Here is a 20,482-nt window from a genome sequence, read left to right as displayed (position 1 = left end):
AGGACCAAGCAGGATGCTGGGATGTGCCAGGCCCCTTAATATGGCTTCCAGTCGTGCCCAAACCCCCATGTGCTTATAAAATAGAGTACATACAGTCAAACACCGAATTTAGAAGCAGCCAGGAGAGGCAAGCTGACTGAAGGGACCAGGGCAAGAAAACATGACAAGAGAAGAGGCTGCTGTGTTGAAGAAGGAGGGGCGGGGGGAAGACAGTAGGCTATAAGAAGCAGTCCAGGCAGAAAGGCTTGCTGAAAGAGTATAAGGGACCGAGGCACAAGACTGTGAGTAGCAAGTAGGGAAGGATAGCGGTGATATTTCTTTACTGGGCTGCTGAAGCATGTGAAATAACTCAGCGAGTAATTCTGTTTCTAATTAGAAAAGGTCCCTTCGCATGTATGTGTTCTTAACACGTTTCCATTATTTTACATTTTCCCAGATTCTACTTTTTTTCCCACGGTCCCTTGAAAAACCAGGTCCTCCTGTATTTGTCAATTCTATATAACGCAGATACAAAGGCATATACAGAATGCTGCAATGGCGACCCTTCTATTTATATTGCCTCCTATAAGGCTGACTGCGTGTAATTAGACCATTCCTATTACAACAGTAAATCGATAAACTGAGAAACTACATATCCCGAAAAGCCTCGGGCAAAGCCACACCTCCTCCTGTTCTAAACGATTGACATACAGATAAACCAATCAATAAAGGAACACTCTTCTCTTTAGCCTATCAGTGCTAAAAGAAGCGAGAATGACACAGTTGCCAGGCAGTGAGGCCCCGGAAGTGGATATTTTGGATGGTGCAGGGCAACGCAGGAAGCGTCCCTGGAAGCGGGGCAGTTAGAGTGAAGAAGCTGGGTATGTATACTAGTTAAGGCTCATTCTAGATCTGGAAGGAACAGTGTGTGGAAATGTAAAAAGGGGGACTGAGACTGGGGAAGGTGAAGCCACCCGAAGTGTATAAGGTTTAGGGAACACTGCATTATGCACTGTGGTTTGTGGGTCCTGCAGAAAGGATTTGGGAATCACATTAAGCCAGGCTTAGAGTGCAGGAAACTAGAGTGATCTGAATGCAGTGACAGAGATGTTTAGGGGCTAGAGAACAGAAATCAAGTGCCATTGTCCTGATAGTCTGAAAAGTGTTAACAAATCAATATATTTATTAAAGGTGATGGATGTTTTATTTTACAAGAATGTAGCTGAACACCGAACACATGGAATACACAGCCTGCATGGCTAATTAGCAATTCATTTTAGATTCTGTACGTAAATCCGTTCAGTCTGCAGCATGCATCTAAATGAATTGCTGATTAGCAATGCAGGCTGTGTATTTCATATGTGTTAGGTTTTAAAGGGGTGGGGTGCAACTTGCCCAGATGCAACTCGCATGCCAATATTGCATACAGTTATATAGTTATGGGAACTTGATTTACTTTGCTGCTGGAAAAGGTATAGACACTTGTGCTATCATGGGGGGGGGGGGGGGGGGGAGTACAATCACTGGTACCTCTGTGGCTTTGCTCTTTCTGGCAAGCAACAGAAGCCTTATCTAATTTTTGATATATTATCCATATATATTATATTATATTATCAGGACCCAGGTTTTCAGGATGTGATCTTTTTGTAAATTCTGAAAATGTCTGTAATTTTATAGGGTAGAGTAGGGTAGGAAAAGCAGGTTAAATATATATTTATTTACCTTATGACCTATGGGATCCCATACAGAAACCAGTTTTCCAGAATCCAGATCTCCCATATAGTCAATTTTTTTCCCAATTTTAATTATACCGTGTACCTGTTTTAAACATATTTAAAAATCTCAGTTGTCTGTTACATTTCCTTCCCTCACCTTTAAAGGAACAGTAACATCAAAAAATAAGTGTTTTAAAGTAATAAAAATATAAAGCAGTGATGCAGGTGTGTTGTCTTCAGAAACTCTACTATGGTTTATATAAATAAGCTGCTGTGTTTAGCAATGGGAGCAGCCATTCAAAGGAGAAAAGGCTCAGGTTACACAGCAGATAAGCTCTGTAGAACATAATGGTGTTATCTGTTATCCACTATTTAACCTGTGCCATATAGCCTTTTTTCAATTTCTGCCATTGCTACACAGCAGCTTGTTTATATAAACTATAGTAGTGTTTCTGAAGCAAACAGATACGTTTTACCAGTGCAGGGCAACACTACATGATATTTCCATTACTTTAAAACACTTAAATTTTTTGGTGTTACTGTGCCTTTAAATCTCAAGCATAGCAATCATTTTCACTGCACCCCTTACATTCCCCCTCCCTACTCACTGTCTGTAGTTTTGTAGGCTATGCTTGAACCTCAGGTCCCCTTTTTGGTGCATGCAAATCCTTGAAACAAGATTTAAATAACTTGTATAGTGTAGGTACAGTTAGGGGCACATTTACAAAGCTCGAGTGAAGGAATCGAATTAAAAAAACTTCGAATTTCGAAGTGTTTTTTGGGCTACTTCGACCATCGAATGGGCTACTTCGACCTTCGACTACTACTTCGACTTCGAATCGAACGATTCGAACTAAAAATCGTTCGACTATTCGACCATTCGATAGTCGAAGTACTGTCTCTTTAAGAAAAACTTCGACCCCCTACTTCGGCAGCTAAAAGCTACCGAAGTCAATGTTAGCCTATGGGGAAGGTCCCCATAGGCTTGCCTGTGATTTTTTGATCGAAGGATATTCCTTTGATCGTTGTATTAAAATCCTTCGAATCGTTCGATTTGAAGGATTTAATCGTTCGATCGAACGAATAATCCTTCGATCGTTCGATCGCAGGATTTGCGCTAAATCGTTCGACTTCGATATTCGAAGTCGAACGATTTTAGTTCCTAGTCGAATATCGAGGGTTAATTAACCCTCGATATTCGACCCTTCTTACATCTGCCCCTTAATGTTGTTGGACTAAAATAATAAAAAAGGATTTGGAATAATTCCTTAGTGACACGTCCTCTTTAAGCCAACCATTTTGATTTTTAAAAATGATTTCCCCTTTGTCTGTTGTTATAAAAAAAAACTACATTTTTTGTGGTTTTATTTTAAAAAAAACTGGATTTTTACGGATTTTTGTTTAAAGAAAAATGCAAATTTTTCAAGAATTATTATACCCCGAAGCTGGAAATGACTTGAATCCCAAAATACTACAGCTGAAAGCTGCCAGGGTCATGTAGGAGTCAATAACAGAGGTCCATGAAGCATTTGACAATGTTAACAGCCTTCATGATGTTCTCATTTTTTACGGTGGACTCAAAAACTCGATTAATTCGAGCAATTCAAGTTTTTTTCCAGCGGAAAACTTGATTAGTTTGAGTTTTCAGGTTTTTAACCCCAAATTCACTGATTCTAGTTTTTTCTTAAATTAGAAAATATTCCAGTTGTGAGTTAATTCGAGGTATTAAAAAACCTCACAAACCTCTAAAGGTTGATTTTTGATAAATAACCCCCTTTGTGTAGTAACATCAGTGTTGATTGTGCAATTGTGGCATTACTATACAAATAAATACAAATAGGGTTTTTTTATGCAGAGAGGAACAGACTGATCATATTTACAGAAGGTGTACTAAATTGGATATATAATATTAAAGGTATAAAAAAGAAAAGTGTGCCATAATTTTAACGAGACCCAAAATGGTTATATTCTATAGTGGTGGTCTGTTTTATGTTTTACATGCATGCTCTCCGTATGCTAAAATTTATTAGATTTATACAATTTTCATAAAATTACACAGTACACTTAATCCCTTTGCCTTGCTATGCTTTTATTATCTGTCTCTTTGCTAATTAATCCTGTTTAGAAAAACCCTATAGTGGATTTTAGGTAGAATCTCTGGCCACTGAGATCTGAATGATCCTTTATAAGGCTACTGTCACGTCTTAGCTTCCACCATCTCCCATCTGACTTCGGTAGGCACTATGCAAAAAATGGAGGTGCGAATGATTTGCCCCCCAAAATTGCTCAACAGGGTGAAAAGCTGGTAGCACAGGTTTCAATGCATGCTTTTGGAGGGGATGGATTTAGCCAACATGTTTTTGAGCTAATTAACAATGCTTCGCTCAAACTGGCCCGATGTACCATTACCTTAATGCTGTAGAACCAGTCACAAGCCCCAACAAAAATGTAAACAGAATGCTCCGTTTAAATCTCTAAATAATTCACCTTAAAAAGGGAATATTTATAAACAGGCATAATTTCTGCATCATAAGGTAGAAAATAAATATACCTTCTCTGGAGGGCTCCTCAAGTAAATAATATGTATTATATAAATCTCCACTGAAAACAAAGAAAAAGCAAATCAAAGATGTTTAAGTGCATGTACACAGCAATGTACAATAACCACTTGATATATATTCCAAAAATCTATATAAATAGTTATCGCCAAACCATGATTTTATGTTTAAAAAAAAAAGTAAAGTCTGGAAAAACATAAAATGGGGGTACGTAAAATTAGGATTTTCTTGTAAAAATGGTGTAAACTGGTAAAAAAAAACAAAAAAAACAAAAAAAGGATGATGTCAAATGTGGGAAACCGACTTTGGGAAATGTTCCCCTTGAAATGTATTACAGCATGAATGCACTGTATACTTAAAAAAATTAAGCATAAAATCTGGGAAGATATAAAATCAATGGGACATATGATTGGTGTTTGACTGTATATGCATTTTTGATATAAATATCGAATTATTTTGTAGGTTTTGTTTCTTCTACCTCTACCTGTTTGTTAAACCTCTGATATGATGGCAACTTCCGCAATCCGTATTGGAGACCAGCTAATTTTGGAAGAAGATTATGATGAGAATTATATTCCTCAGGAAAATGGTGGGTACTACTATATTTGTTGGTTTTTTTGTGTTTTATGTATTAGGCTAACTGGAAAGTGCTTTGTTTATCCCCAGTAATATAAAGTATGCACAACCAGGGAACCCTGGATTTACTACCAGTTTTGACCTGTCAGTAGTTCCAGACTTCCCTGCAATTGGACACTAATGCCGATATCAACGCAGCGTGATGGAAATGACACCAGTTCAGTACAAGATCTGGGGAAGTAATATGCACCGCAAATTGTGGTGGGTGCTGCAGCACCTTGCAAGTTACCAGTGGCAGCAAAAAACTGCTCCTGGTAACTTAAAGAGACGAAATTCCAATTTCCAAGACCTAAAGTAATGCCGCCCCCCTACCCGCTCTGACGCGAAAAGTTTAAGTATGTCAAAGACTTGGCCACCTCAGGGTGGCACATTGGTCTAAAACGCCCCTGCGGATGCAGTGTGGTGGCAAATATGCTGTAATTCAGTAAAAATTGGGTATCGCTCTCAAAATTTCTACTTTGCACTATGTTTGTATTTGAGACTTAAAGGGGACCTGTCCCCCCAAGAAATAATTCCAAATCCTATTTTATGATGTTAGTCAAGCAAAATAAACTTTACTTACACTCAATAAATTATTTAAATCGTATTTCTTTTAGTCTTGGAATTCAAAATCACATGAAGCAGGCAGGCGCAATTTTGTGGACATTGCAATTAAGGCAAGCTTTTCATCATGCCAAAAACTCGTTAATGCACCACAATGGGGCACCTGATGTCCATGCACTGGCCACCATTTGGGTTTCATGCATACTTATTTCTTATTATAAAGCTTTTTATGTCTGGGTGACATCTACCCTTTAATATATCATTAAAATAAATCTATAAAGCCCAGGAGCAGGTTGGGGGCAACAAAAAAATGTGTAGGAGGACCTCAGGTGACCTGTAATCTAGAGGAAAATATGAGGATACATTTAAGGCCAATAAACAAGAGCAAACTGCAAAATCAGGAGCATTGAATTGCTTTTCGCTAAAAAAACCTTCTGTTTATGGCAAAACCTTGCAACTTACACCTAGTACTAATACACTGCTTCAGTCTTCATTATTTTTGTGCAAGGTGGAACGTACAGACCTGGAATTAAAGGAATTGTTCAGTGTAAAAATAAAAACTGGGTAAATAGATAGGATGTGCAAAATAAAAAAATGTTTCTAATATAGTTAGTTAGCCAAAAATGCAATGTATAAAGGCTGGAGTGATTTGATGTATAACAAGTCAGTCAGAACACTGCTTCCTGCTTTTCAGCTCTCTTGGTTTACACTGACTAGTTACCCTGGCTACCAGGCAGTAACCAATCAGAGACTTGAGGGGGGGGGCACATGGGTCATATCTGTTGCTTTTGAATCTGAGCTGAATGCTGAGGATCAATTACAAACTCACTGAACAGTTATGTACCATGTGGCCCCCCTTCAAGTCGCTGACTAGCTCAGAGTTATAGAGCTGAAAAGCAGGAAGTTGGATTCTGGCTGTTTTATTAGACATCTGTTCACTCCAGCCTTTATATATTACATTTTTGGCTAACTAACTATATTAGAAACATTTTTTATTTTGTACAGCCTATCTATTTACCCAGTTTTTATTTTCACACGGAACTATTCCTTTAATAACTGCATTGAGGAAATGTTACTTCACAGGCTTTATTTGAATGTAACCTCCTACACATGTATCTGATAAAAAATCTCACACAAATGCTATGTGTTATCGCTGAAGGCATGTTGCTGACTGCATAGCGGATAAGTGCATTTAGCACTTACATTAGTAAACTAGCCCTTTATAAAGTTTATCCTATCAAACCACATGTAGCCCAAAGTTATTTTTAAAGGTTCTGTTTGCATACAGATATAAACTTTTGTTTACTTGATCCCCCAGGGTGAAGCAAGGGTTTGCTCAAGTTATAGTGGGATAATTATTTTTCTTCTGCTTTGGACCCTTGAGGCCCTAGATATATTATAGTTTGCACATCATTTTTCATGATGTTCTGTTCCTGCTGCAGAAATTCAAGAATATGCAAGAGTGATTGGAATTGACCCAGATTCAGAGCCTGAACTTATGTGGTTAGCCCGGGAGGGCATTGTGGCACCATTAGCTGCAGCTTGGAAGCCATGGTCAGTATTCAAGTGTTAAGAAGAAGTTTTCATTTTCTCCCAAAGTATTTAAAGGAGTGTAAAACAATAATAATGTAAATGAATTTACACAATATCCTGCAGTTAAGCCTGATCGCTGTGCGTAATGTTAGCTCATTACTTAAAAAAAATCAGTATATTGAAATATTTGAATAAATATTTGAATAAAATTATGGAATAAACCTGAATACCTCGGATTTGTGAGTTTACAACCTAGGACAGCTCCCATTGACTTTTGCATGACCTTGCAAACTTTAGATGCCAACATTTTACAATTTCTTGAATTTTTTTTTTTTAGATTGATAACTACTTGATTTATAGTTATAATTTGAGTCTTTTTAAAAACAAATTGATTGATTGATTAGTAAATCAGTCCCTTCGTGTATACTAGCCTTCGTTAGACCAGCAATATAGTGATTGAGGTTTGCTTTGTGTATTTAACCCAAAGACATAGTGAAAAAACAGTTTGGTTTCTGACCTTTTTCATTCTGTGTTGTCTCTACTGATATCTTTCTATCCCTATTCTCTACATGTTTCTCTTCCATCCCCTTTTAATTTGCTTCCTTATATTTACATTATGTGCTTTGTCCATTTTTTTTGTATTCCTGCTATGGCTCATTCTATTATTTCCTGTGTTTTTTGCTTTGCTTTTGCTTTGTCTAGCTGTGTACCTGCTCACCAACCCTTTCCTCTGTCAAGTGTAACCCCTGAACTTGTTTCTTTTATTCTTATTTTCTCATTATATTTATTTTGCCCTCACATTATCTTTTGTTTTTCCTAGCCAAGACATTACGGGGGATATATATTACTTCAACTTTTCAACTGGTCAGTCCACTTGGGAACACCCGAATGATGATCATTATCGAGAGCTTGTGATACAGGAGCGAGAAAAGCTCCTCATGCAGGGTGGAGGCAAGAAAAAGGAAAAAAAGAAGAAAAAAGAGAAAAAGAAAGATAAGAAAGCAAAGGAGTTGCCAAAGCCAACCCCAGTGAGTGATTACTTTTAGTTTGTAGTTGTTACTAAAAGCTCTTGTAAACAACAAAGAATGTGGTTCAGTGAAGTAACTGGGCAATCTGCATTTAAATTAAATACATTTTCACCAGCTTCTTGGAACTGGCATTCTGATATAATCTGATCATCTAAGTGAATAGTTCGGGGGATGTCTACATCTTTAGGACTTTATTGCAATTAGGCAACAGAAGTGCTTTACTGTAGGGAGTGTGAACAATAGAAGAATCTAGAAATGACTTGTAAAATGAATATTCTTATTGTCCCCTTTAGTGATCATGGCCATTCTATTTACAAGGTGCATGGTCATTTATGTTTTGCTATATGACAAGACCTATTCCTAACCTTCATCTGCCTTTATTATAAACGCAAACTTGCCAGCGTATTACTTATTTGTGTACAGGGTACTTAGGAGAGAGTTGCTTACTGTACTTGAAGTGTCATTGATCTGGAATAGGACAAGTAAAAGGAAATATTGATTTTGGAAGGAAAGAAAAACCTTCAGCTTACATAAAATAGCTACAAATCCTTTTAGTATATTAATAATGCGTGTTTCAGAGTTGATATTCCTTTGATGATGTTTGGAAAGGTAATTGTATTATAAGGACATTTCTTATTTCAACAGAATGTACGTAAAATGAAATTGTCAGTGATGTATGATTATTTGCTGGATCTGTATCACTAATCCTAGAGAAAAAATATTGGAAAAAAGGACACTGCTTCATAGCTAGGGATTATTTACAAAATAATCTTTAGTGCATGGCTTGCCATTAAGTTACAAATTCTGCTTGTAGCACTGCCCAGATTTGCCCACTGTACTGCAGTTTCATTTATGTCATCTGAACCCTGTTCTTTATAGGTGCCATAATTGCATACAGTCCAACTTTTTTGATGTTAAAAAATCTGCATTTATATGGACATCAATATGTCATAATTCCACAATTTAAATGTTCTGTATGTAGTTAAGTCACAATTATATAGGCAGATTTAAACTGACTACCTGTGCATAATTATGGCCACTTTATAAGCCTAGCCTTACATGTTCATCCAGTATACACTAATGACATTGTTGTATGTCCATCTTTAAACCTGTATTTAATAATTTTACTGTTAAATACATAGCTTTATTCTGGCAGCCAGCATGTTTTAACGTCACATTTATATGTCTGGCTTCACATCATGCAGCAGTTAAATGCTCAACTTTACATGTATAGTATGTGCATTCTGTAAGACTACCACAGTTATGTGCCCAGGTTACACTGTCAATATGTAATCATTTCACAACGGTATACCCAGTGTTGAACTACAGGCCAGAATTTAATAATGCAATGATTATATGGACATGTTTAAACTAGCAGCCAGTTCATTGTATAATAACGCCATGGTTATCCGCCCACCTTTATATATGTATGTATATTTTTATTTACAGAGCACTTCTTATGCACGCAGCTCTATACGGCAGTATAATACAATATAACACAGGGGTCAATACAATAATAAACACAAATGAATACAATGTGCAGTCCCTACCCCATAGAGCTTACAGTTTCCACTTACTTGACTTAGAAGTGTAAACTGTACTTTACAGTGTTTATATGTGTCAGAACAGAGTCACATGCTATGCCAGCCCTCCGACAGGTATAATTTGAGTATATTCTTTAATAGACTGAGGGAAGATTCATTCTGGAAAAAATCAGGGATTGCATTCCAAATTTAAGGAACAGCAAGAAAGAAGGGTTTAAGGCAGGAAATGGCAGTGGTGATGGGCCTTTAAACTGGCAGACAGTGCAAGACAGTGTCACAATTATATATACTGTGACTACTTTGCTGAGCTGGCTGACTACTGTTACTTTGTATCAGCAGCCATCTGTCCTCAGCCTGCATCCTCCAAACCCCACAGTTCCCTGCACATGTGATTTCAATAATGTAAGGAACATCACAGTGCAATGGATTATGGGTTATGTAGTTCCTGCATGCTGTCTGTAAGCTGTGGAGAAGTTGTGACATCAGTGTTTTAGTCCCTCCTTCCCTGCCAAAATTTCAAATGATGCAGAAAGAGAAGAACTGTTAAACAGCTGGATTTCAGACTAGAAAATGGCATTTATTCATGCATTTTGAAGAAACCGATAACGTTGATACGTATATTAGAGGTTTCCGTGTTATGTGGGCCTCTTTTTCAAATTTTGGTTTGGAAGCCGGAGTTCCCCTTTAAGTGTGTAATAATGAAATAGTCAAACATTAGCTCAGGCTTAAAGGGGCAGTATACCCCCTTTTTTTCAACATTGGTTCAGTGACTAGGGTTTGTGCTGAACTATGTATGGCATTTGTAATTTCTTGCAATAAACAGGGGAACATCTAAAATTGAAAGTATCATTCACATTCTAATTTTGGATAGTATGAGCTCAATCAAAACAAATTTAAACACCACTAAGAAGACGCTTAATTTTTATCTGGCGTGAGGTGCAGAGTACAGCCAGACCCTGGACTGACATTATCTCTGCATTCGCACTAAGGGGGGGAGTTTTGCAATTGTACTTATAATATCTTCAGACCATTCCCTGTTTCATTCCTTTTGGTATATACTAGACAAGAGTGTGGCTTCAGTATTATATTAACTTTTAGTATGATGTAGAGACTGATATTCTGAGACAATTTGCAATTGGTTTTCGTTTTTTATTATTTGTGGATTTTGAGTTATTTCATTTTTTATTCAGCAGCTCTCCAGTTTCAACAATCCTGTTGCTAGGGTCCAAATTACCCTAGCAACCATGCATTGATTTGTATAAGAGACTAAAATATGAAAAAGAGAGAAAGGAATAGAAAGATGAGTAATAAAAAGTAGCAATAACAATACATTTGTAGCTTTACAGAGCTTTTGTTTTTAGGTGGGGTCAGTAACCCTCATTTGAAAGTTGTAAAGAATCAGAAGAAAGCAAATAATTAAAAAACTATCAAAAATAAATAATAAAGACCAATTGAAAAGTTGCTTAGAATTTAAAATTGCCCATTCTATAACATACTAAAAGTTAACTTGAAGGTGAATCGCCCCTTTAAGGATGAATTTTGCATGTTTTCCCATTTAGGTTTTTTATCTGTTGTAGTTCGGCTGCATTGTGGCACAATTATGACCCATCTTATTTCACTTACTACTTTTTTTTTTCTCCAGTCATTGGGATCTCCCCTTGGACCTGTGCAAGTATCTCTAGGTAGTCTTGCTCCTCTACGTGGGCTTGGTGAGCCAGGAGGTAGTGGAACTACACTTGGTTCACTGAGTAGCAGCGCTGGAAGCTCAGGGGGCTTTGATTCTCTTTTGGGTGGCACAGCTGGGGTAAGTGAAAGCATTCTTCTTCAGAAAAATGGACAAGAGGTAGCAGTAGATGAACTAAAGGAAATTATTTGACTCTTTAAAATGGGATACAATATGGGCAGAATGGTGGCTCAATTGCTTGTAGCAGCTGGGTTCAATTCTGACTAGAATACTGTCTGCATTCAATTTGTATCTCTGTGTGGATTTAATTTGTTTCCTCCCACACACCAGAAAGTTGTGTTAGGTGATGCCTGATTAAATTGCCCCTGTGTGTGTGTTTTGTTAAAGGGATACTGTCATGGGAAAAAAACTTTTTTTCAAAATGAATCAGTTAATAGTGCTGCTCCAGCAGAATTCTGCACTGAAATCCATTTCGCAAAAGACAGATTTTTTTATATTCAATTTTGAAATCTGACATGGGACTAGACATTTTGTCAATTTCCCAGCTGCCCCAAGTCATGTGACTTGTGCTCTGATAAACTTCAATCACTCTTTACTGCTGTACTGCAAGTTGGAGTGATATCACCCCCCTCCCTTTTCCCCCCCAGCAGCCAAACAAAAGAACAATGGGAAGGTAACCAGATAACAGCTCCCTAACACAAGATAACAGCTGCCTGGTAGATCTAAGAACAACACACAATAGTAAAAACCCATGTCCCACTGAGACACATTCAGTTACATTGAAAAGGAAAAACAGCAGCCTGCCAGAAAGCATTTCTCTCCTAAAGTGCAGGCACAAGTCACATGACCAGGGGCAGCTGGGAAATTGACAAAATGTCTAGCCCCATGTCGGATTTCAAAATTGAATATAAAAAAATCTGTTTGCTCTTTTGAGAAATGGGTTTCAGTACAGAATTCTGCTGGAGTAGCACTATTAACTGATTCATTTTGAAAAAAAACATGTTTTCCAATTACAGGATCCCTTTAAGTTATTTAGACTGGGAGCTCCATTAGATACTAATATGATAATACATTTTCTCTTCAAAGCATTGCAAAACATGTTGGCACATAATATTCATGCATTATTGTTGAGCTATTTAATACAATACCTTGTATTGTTAAACTTATATTAAAATATTTGTTCAGCAGCCACGTAAATCTGCACCCTTTATGAAGAGTAGTGCAGTTAGAAGGTCTGATGAGAGAGTTAGCTTGACTCTGCCAGGTTTGGATGAGGAAGAAGAAGATGATGGGGAGCATGAAAGTGAATATCTGGTAAGGATACAGCAATGAGATGCCCAGTAGACTGGATACATGACACCATCTTGTTATGATCTTCAGTCTTACTGTCGTCCTGCCATATAGATAATGCCTTACTTTTTTGTCTCTAGAGCCCTCGTGGATCTGCCCGTTTACTCAAAAACCTGCACATGGACATTGGAGCTTTGGGAGGTGGCTTTGAGTATGAGGTGAGGTATTTTGCTATGATGACATTGCAGCACGCTTATATTAGGAAAGCTGCAATAAACACTAGTACAGTAGAAGTATTTTTATTACTAGACAGACCACAACCTCCTCTCCCCTAGTCCCACCTATAATCTATAGAAATGTATGTCTTTTTCAAAAAATAAATATGTTTAGTATAAACTGTTGTGCTTTTAAAACTGTCTTTCAAAGCAATACCCTGTTTTGTGTTTACTCCCTGCTTGGCGGTTTGTGGTCAGATATGAAGGATATCCTCTGAGCTAAAATAAATAAATTTAAGTAAGACAGCGGGCTGCATATTCGTATTAGACATATACAAAATACTGCAATGAAGCCTGATTGCAACCTAAGGCATCAACACACCTGCCTGTCAAAAGTCTAATTTCATAACCATAACCATAGGGTATTACTGTAAGCATAATTGTCCCCTTGCTGCTATAATAGCCTCTGCTTTTTTGGGAAGGCTTTCCATTGACATTGGAACATTGTTGGTGGGCAGCAGGCTGCATATTAGTATCAGAGACATACTGCAATGAAGCCTGCACCCTAAGGCATCAATACACCTGTCTTTACAAAGTCTAATTCCAAATCATAGGGTATTACTGTAAGGATGATTCTCCCTTTGCTGCTATAATAGCCTCTGTCTTTGTGGGAGACTTTCCACTGACATTGGAACATTGTTGGTGGGATTTGCATCTTTTAGCCATTGGGAGTGTATTTATACTTTAAATAAGTAGTAATGGTCATGCTTAGCTTGCACAAGCTTAGGTGAGTTGTATGTGTTGCTTGTTCTGTTGCTGGGAATATGACACATTTCCCAATGGTTGCATGCGCATAGCTTGTGTGGTCTTCATGTGTCAGTGGATTGTTACATACTGCAGGTTTAGACAATTGTAGAATGCCTCAATGATTCCCTGATCCTTTGAATACTATGCAAAATACTTCCCTTCTGATGGTGGTTCTCTTTAAAAAAGTTTTTTTGCAGACAGTATGGTCATGTTTTTATTCCACAAATACAAAATTCGTTATATATAGGAAATGTAGCAGTAACTCGGAATAGAACTATAAAGATATTATCTTTGCACTAAAGATTGTGTGAAAAAATAATATGTCTGTGACTTAATGTGAACACCAAATCATTGACACTATTAGGAACTGCTTTTATGTGGGATTGCACATGGATGTCAGTGTGTGTACATGTGGACTCTTATGTATTTATGACTATGAATGTCTGTATGTGTCAAGAGCATGTATGCATGAGTGCCATGAATGCATGATGATCCAGAGGAGAGATGTGGAAGTTACATGTCTCTATGTCACCCAGGAGAGTCAGCGGGTTGAGGAATCTCCCGCAGCCAGTCACACAGATGATGGCTCTGAACCAGAGCTGCAGAACCTTGAAGATGATGACGAGGAAAGCCAGAAAGAGGTGACCCAGGACACCCGCAGGCATGAGTTCTTGAGAGAACTGCATGAGTGTGACTGTCTCTGTGCCTTTTTCTCCCCTACAGTTGAACTAGAATCCTCTCGTAGATTAGTATTGTTTGAATCACATGGAAACAGAGTCAAAGCATAATAATAGCAGGGTACTTTTTGTTATGAGTGCACACAGAAATTGTTTGTAGGGATGTTAGCACAAGGCAGAGGTTTTGCAAACCATTTAAGCTTAGCATAGGCAATAGGGAGGAGCTATAAGTAAAAGAAACTAGCAATAGTAATAATGATTCATTCTATTTACAAGATGGGACACTTAATTAAATTAGTTATTAGGATAAGTATTTTTGGTTATTGGCTAACGAGTATGGGGCCTATTGGAGAAACATACTGATAGCTGTTAAAACAAGATTCTTTTTGGTTCAGTAATCTGAGCCAAAGAAAATAGTTGAACTTCAGAGTATTATTTAACACAATAAATGTAATCATTTAGCACTACAAAATGCAGGGGTAGTCAGTGTTTGTTCTATTTTCTTTCTTTGTTTTACATCTTCTAATATTTATTTAAAAGACCAGTCAAAGAAAAAATAGATTTCTGCACTTTCATAAATCACATGGAAAAAGTAATAAAAAGCAACTAGCAAAAGAAATGTCCGTTGGGCAATCATGCGTTTATTTATTTATGGAGTAAACTGATTAAGTTGGTGATTGCCCAACGGCCACTGCCATTGCGGTTATATTTAAACAAGACTCTTTCCTTCTGCTTCTACCTTTCACCCATTAATGTTGCCTCACATTCTGAAGTCAACCCAGAGCATTCAAGTGACTGTCCAATCGAGTCTCACGTTGAACGTCAAGAGAGAATCTGTTCTACACAAACTCTAAATAACCCTCTCTAAATACCTTAAAGGACCAGTAACATCAAAAAATTAAAAATGTTTTAAAGTAATAAAAATATAATGCAGTGTTGCCCTGCACTAATAAAACTGCTGTGTTTGCTTCACACTATTATTTGTTATATAAATAAGCTGCTGTGTAGCAATGGGGGCAGCCATTCAAAAGAAGCAAAGGTTCAGATTACACAGCAAATAGCAGATAAACCCTGTTGAACATAATAGTGTTATTTGTTATCTACTATTTAACCTGTGCCATACAGCCTTTTTTCAATTTCTACCATTGCTACACAGCAGCTTGTTTTACATGAACTATAGTAGTGTTTCTGAAGCAAACAGATCCATTTTACCAGTGCTGGGCAACATTACATGATATTTTAATTACTTTATAACACTTTCATTTTTTGGTGTTATTGTTCCTTTAATTACTGCCAAAATCATTGTATTGCTTGGGTCAGCGGGGAAATTTAAGATGCTTTTAATGCCAGGGAAGGATCTGCATCTTTCACACCCCTGATCCCTTCAACACAATTGTCGTGCACATGTGTGTTATCTGCAGTTGAAGTATCATCTGCTAACTACTAGGGATGGGCGAATTATTTCACCTTGTTTCGCCGCAGAAATGATGCCCATACACTTGTATGGCGTTGTTCGACAAAAAAAAAAAGACACGTCAAAGAAATTTCGCCTCACAACAATTTTTTTGACGCCCATAGACATTACTGGGCGTTGGCGACATTTCGCCGGCATCTCATTTTTGACGAAACGGGTCAAATTCACCCATCCGTACTAACTACCAAAGAACTCTCCCTTCTCTATGATAAAAATGAGACATTGGTTCTCCCCGTTCTGTGCATTCTTCTACACTCATTTTACCAACATCTCCGAACCCTCAATAGAGGGGTACTGCACAAGTGTGTGCATGTGCAGCATCTCAATGTATACACTTTTATACACATATTAGTCAAATGAGCCAATCTTTTCTAATGTGGTCAGTTTCCTGTAAATTATGCTGCCAAAAATAGTAATTTGCAGGTGCTAGACTGACTGATACATATATAACAGCAATGGTCAACTAAACTATCAGAACAGCAGGAAGTGAACAGATTTTGGGACCTAATATTTTTAAATCTTTGCTGGTCAGTGAATTGACTAATATCCTTGGTACATAGATATTGATGTGGATTGTCCAGCCAACTTGCACTCACATAAAGTATATAAATAACTATTTTTCAAATTATTTTAACTGTATGTGTATTACCAACTTTAATTTTCTTAAATCTTAACAATACAATCAGTGCCAGATCTTATAAACACTTTAAATACCTGGACATCTGCCGCTGATCAGTGAAATGAATAATAACCATGGTACATAAATACTGGCGTGGATTGTCCAGCCAACATGCACTGACAGAAAATCATATATTAAAAAAATAACTCCTTTTCAAATTATTTTAACTGTGTATGACCAACTTTAATTTTCTTACATCTTGACAATAAAACCAGTGCCAGATCTCAATAAACACTTTATACATCTAGAGATCTGCCGCACAAAAAGATCAATAACTAAGACAGAACACAAAGATTAGGACCAATGTCTACATCCTATTAAATTAAATGTAAAAATCCTTTCTAAAAAAAGAAAAAAATCTACCATGACACAGCTGCACGCCGGGTCTTGCTTTGAGTACAAGCTTCTCAAACTTGTCAATTGGATCAATTCATTTATTGGAAAACCTTAATCCTCTGTCATGAGTTAAAAAGAAACCAATACCCCTGCTGAACCTCTAATCATGTTATTCCTTAGTGATTCCTTAATGAATCCCTTCCCCAAAAAATAGAAAGCCGTGTCCAGTCTCGTAATCCACTTAAATAGTCTGCTCACTGTTCTACACAGAGTCAGAAATATATAAACAATCGCATATAAATAAAAGACAAAGATAACTTAAAAAGAATGATATGGTTCTGTTTAATTATTGGATTAAGTGACACTATGAATAGTAATGGTAATGGGAACAGTGTTCTAGTGAGTAAGAGGAAGCGAGCTACATAGAGCAAAGGAGAATTTGAATTTTTTTTTCACAGTTTCACAGAAGAAATCGGTAGCAGCCAAGTGAAACAAAAACATTTTCCATTTGATACAAACAGTCTGTAGACCCAGTTTGTTATCTTAGCATAGAGTATGACTAGTACTAAATTTTTTTCTCTCTGTGTGTTCTGCTCTTCATTAAAAAAAAAAAAAAAATTATGGTTTGAATGGCTTTTTTTGGTTGCCCCCTCTACTGCTTGCTTGTTTCCAAACCATCCCCATCCTCCTTCCCCTTTCCAAGGGAGGACAGTAGCATGCAGTTTCCTTCCCATGACTTTGGATTTCTTAAAAGGAATCGCTGGATTGTCAAAATGGAAAGATGTCTCGTGTTTCCAATGATGCTTTGTCTCCGGATCAAGGCTCTGATTTGGACAGAGGAATGGTGGGACAGCCAGGGGAGTGTGTGGGAATCTTGGGTCACGCTAACTCTCTGACTCAGGAATCTGCTGGTAAAAAGGAGTTTAGTCTATCTTTCCCGGAGAGTGACTCAAAGAATAAAAAGCAAGAGGGAGATGCCTCTGAACATTTGACAACCTCCAAAACTGGAGAGCCAGGCTCGATCAGTGAACATCCTCTAACGGAACAGAATTCTCAGGATGTAAGAAAGTCCTGCTCTTTTAATATGCTTATGATCATATGAAAATCCAGTCTTTCCAGGCATTATATTTCATTGACACCTACTGGCAAATAGTTATTACATTGTAAATAAGACCCAAGATCCTGTGATCATTGCAGGTAGAAAATTTAAACAACTTCATTCTATAACCGTATTGGGAAAGCTTGTTTTTCTAAATTACTAGGCAACTGCAATGCTTTGGAATAATATTAAGGCTCATTTACAAGCACAATTTCAAAGTGTATAAATGTGTACAAAACTAGGCATGTGCAAAGCAAACACTCTTCACTAAGGTACTGGATTCAGTATGCACTTTCTTTTCTATCCTTAAGTTGTGTGAAGCTGTAAAGTACAACAGGGCACATATATGAGGGAGCACTGCCTTAAGGAGGTATTACTTTTCTTTTGCATTGACTTCCACACTGTTTCTTGCACCACAAGCATCTCTATACCAAAAATTGTGCCAGAAAAACACAAATGCAGCTTTGATGCAAATTTGCTCCAGCAATGGTAAGTCATGTCCAAGCTGTATTGTGTGCTATTTAAAATTGTTGAAGTTCTATGGAAAATGCTGCACTGTGGGTAAAAATAATGTTTTTGTTCGTAGTGCATTGCATTTTCATTTGTAAATGAGTCCCATAGTCCTTAACATTTAGGTATATAGTATCGCACTATACCAATTCAAGAACAGTATTTAACTTACATTTATTTTTCTGTACAGCAACAGTATCCTTTCCTTTCTCATCATCCAACTTACATCATTCCTCTTTGCAGGAATCAGAAGTCAGTGAAGGTATAAAAGATTTGTCTGGGCCAGCTTTCAGTGAAAAGCCAATGGTAAGTATGTACTCATAAACGGACACAGTTCCCAAGGAAGTGAATGTATAACTATTAGCCTTAACTGGAAACCTGTTATCCAGAAAGCTTTAAATTATGGCAAAGCCATCTGCTATCGATTCCATTTCAAGCAAATAATTTAATTTTTTTAAAAATGATTCCCTTTTCTCTGTAATAATAAAACAGTACCTTGTACTTGATCCTAACTAAGCTGCTTGAATTCATATTGGTAGATGCTATTGAGCTTTTTTAATGTTTAAATGATTTTTAGCAGACAAGTATGGTGATCCAAATTATGGATAGATCTTTTATCCAGAAAACCCCAGGTCCAAACATTCCAGATAATAGATTCTAACTGTACGATGTAGTTGGGGTTGTGGCAAGCGAGTCATTAGTGGTACTGCCAACATTTCTCGTAGCCTGAAATGAGAGATGAGATAGATTTACAGCAAAATAGAGCATTTTCAATATTAGGCACAATTTAGCAGTAATATATTTATAATAGTGACCTATAAACTGAGACTTTACACACATACTATTATTGTTTACTGATTTGTTTCCCTATTTCTCACTGTGTCTCTGCAGGGTGTTTTGTTAAGTGGTCGGCTAGAAGAGAAGGTTCTTGACATCACTGCTTTATCTTCTGAACCTGTGAGAACAAAGGTGAGATGTCTTTCTACCTAACTAGTGTTGTTATAGGTTGGCAAGAATGTATATGCAGGGAAAGAAAGGAATCTATATGTTAAAGGAACAGTAACACCAAAAAATGAAAGTGTAATATCATGTAATGTTACCCTGCATTGGTAAAACTGATGTTTGCTTCAGAAATACTACTATAGTTTATATAAACAAGCTGATGTATAGCAATGGTTATATGGCACAGGTTAAATAGTGGATAACAGATTACATAATTTTGTTTTACAGAGCTTATCTGCTGTGTAACCTGAGCCTTTTCTCATTTTAATGGCTGCCTCCATGGCTACACAGCAACTTATACTTATTTATATAAAAATAGTAGTGTTTCTGAAGCAAACACAGCCGTTTTACCAGTACAGGGCAACACTGCATTATATTTTTATTACTTTAAAACTTTCATTTTTTGAAGGTACTGGTCCTTTAAGAAAAGGATTGTTTAGTAATTAATTAGGGTTTTCAAGAGCAATCATTGTGGTTACCATAGAAGTTTCTCATCTCTAACCTCTTGCCCTGGCCCAAACCTCTCCTGTTATAAACTCACCAGCCCAGGGTAATTTCCCCCTACCCTGGTTGCTTTGTTCCAAAGTCAGACTTTCAGACTTGGCATATGTGCACTTTTCTGAACAATTCTGTACTGCACATGTACGTAAGTCTAAAGCCTAACAAACAAGGACTCGCTCCTTGTTCTTTAAATTTGAAGAATTTTACCTGTCCCAAGTACATTATTGTTATTATATAATTAAATTTTTTACATTTTTTTTGGGATCAACTTTATTACTTGGAATCTGGGTTAACCTCAAGAGTAGCATTGTGAATACAAGGTGTTGTTCAGATGTTATCTAACCCCAGCCAGAATTGCCAGGATATATCCGGGAACTAACGAGAACTGTTTTAGGGGGTGTACGTCTAAATCAGGGATCCCCAACCTTTTGAACCTGTGAGCAACATTCAGAAGTAAAAGGAGTTGGGGAGCAACATATGCATGAAAAATGTTCTTGGGGTGCCAAATAAGTGCTGTGATTGCCCATTTGGTAGCCCCTATGTGTATTGTCAACCTACATTGAGGCTCTGTTTGGCAGTACATCTGTTTTTTATGCAACCAAAACTTGTCTCCAAGCCTGGAATTCAAAAATAAGCAGCTGCTTTGAGGCCACTGGGAGCAACATCCAAGGG

The 20,482-nt window shown here is 37.2% G+C and overlaps 1 protein-coding gene across 6 annotated transcripts in view; it reads left to right on the top strand.

Moving 5' to 3' along the window:
* The first annotated feature begins 145 nt into the window (after nt 1-145).
* The window catches only part of LOC108696467 (centrosomal protein of 164 kDa), a 49,431-nt gene continuing 29,094 nt past the window's right edge, over nt 146-20,482 (top strand). Inside the window, exons 1-11 of one of the 6 annotated variants that reach the window (XM_018225872.2) lie at nt 146-281; nt 4,715-4,841; nt 6,874-6,985; nt 7,785-7,992; nt 11,179-11,340; nt 12,406-12,534; nt 12,651-12,728; nt 14,069-14,173; nt 17,453-17,758; nt 18,551-18,613; nt 19,199-19,276. In XM_018225872.2, coding sequence (XP_018081361.1) covers nt 4,757-4,841; nt 6,874-6,985; nt 7,785-7,992; nt 11,179-11,340; nt 12,406-12,534; nt 12,651-12,728; nt 14,069-14,173; nt 17,453-17,758; nt 18,551-18,613; nt 19,199-19,276 — 1,326 coding nt within the window. In that variant the 5' untranslated portion in view covers nt 146-281; nt 4,715-4,756. Of the gene's footprint in view, nt 282-329; nt 861-4,714; nt 4,842-6,873; nt 6,986-7,784; nt 7,993-11,178; nt 11,341-12,405; nt 12,535-12,650; nt 12,729-14,068; nt 14,174-17,452; nt 17,759-18,550; nt 18,614-19,198; nt 19,277-20,482 lie in introns of those variants that run through there. The other 5 variants (XM_041569272.1, XM_018225874.2, XM_018225873.2 and 2 more) reach the window with 5 other exon arrangements.

This window comes from Xenopus laevis, chromosome 7L (assembly GCF_017654675.1).
Source record: "Xenopus laevis strain J_2021 chromosome 7L, Xenopus_laevis_v10.1, whole genome shotgun sequence".
NCBI lineage: Eukaryota > Metazoa > Chordata > Amphibia > Anura > Pipidae > Xenopus > Xenopus laevis.
The sequence above is the reverse complement of the archived record's forward strand: the minus strand, read 5'-3'. Positions and strand labels throughout refer to the sequence as shown.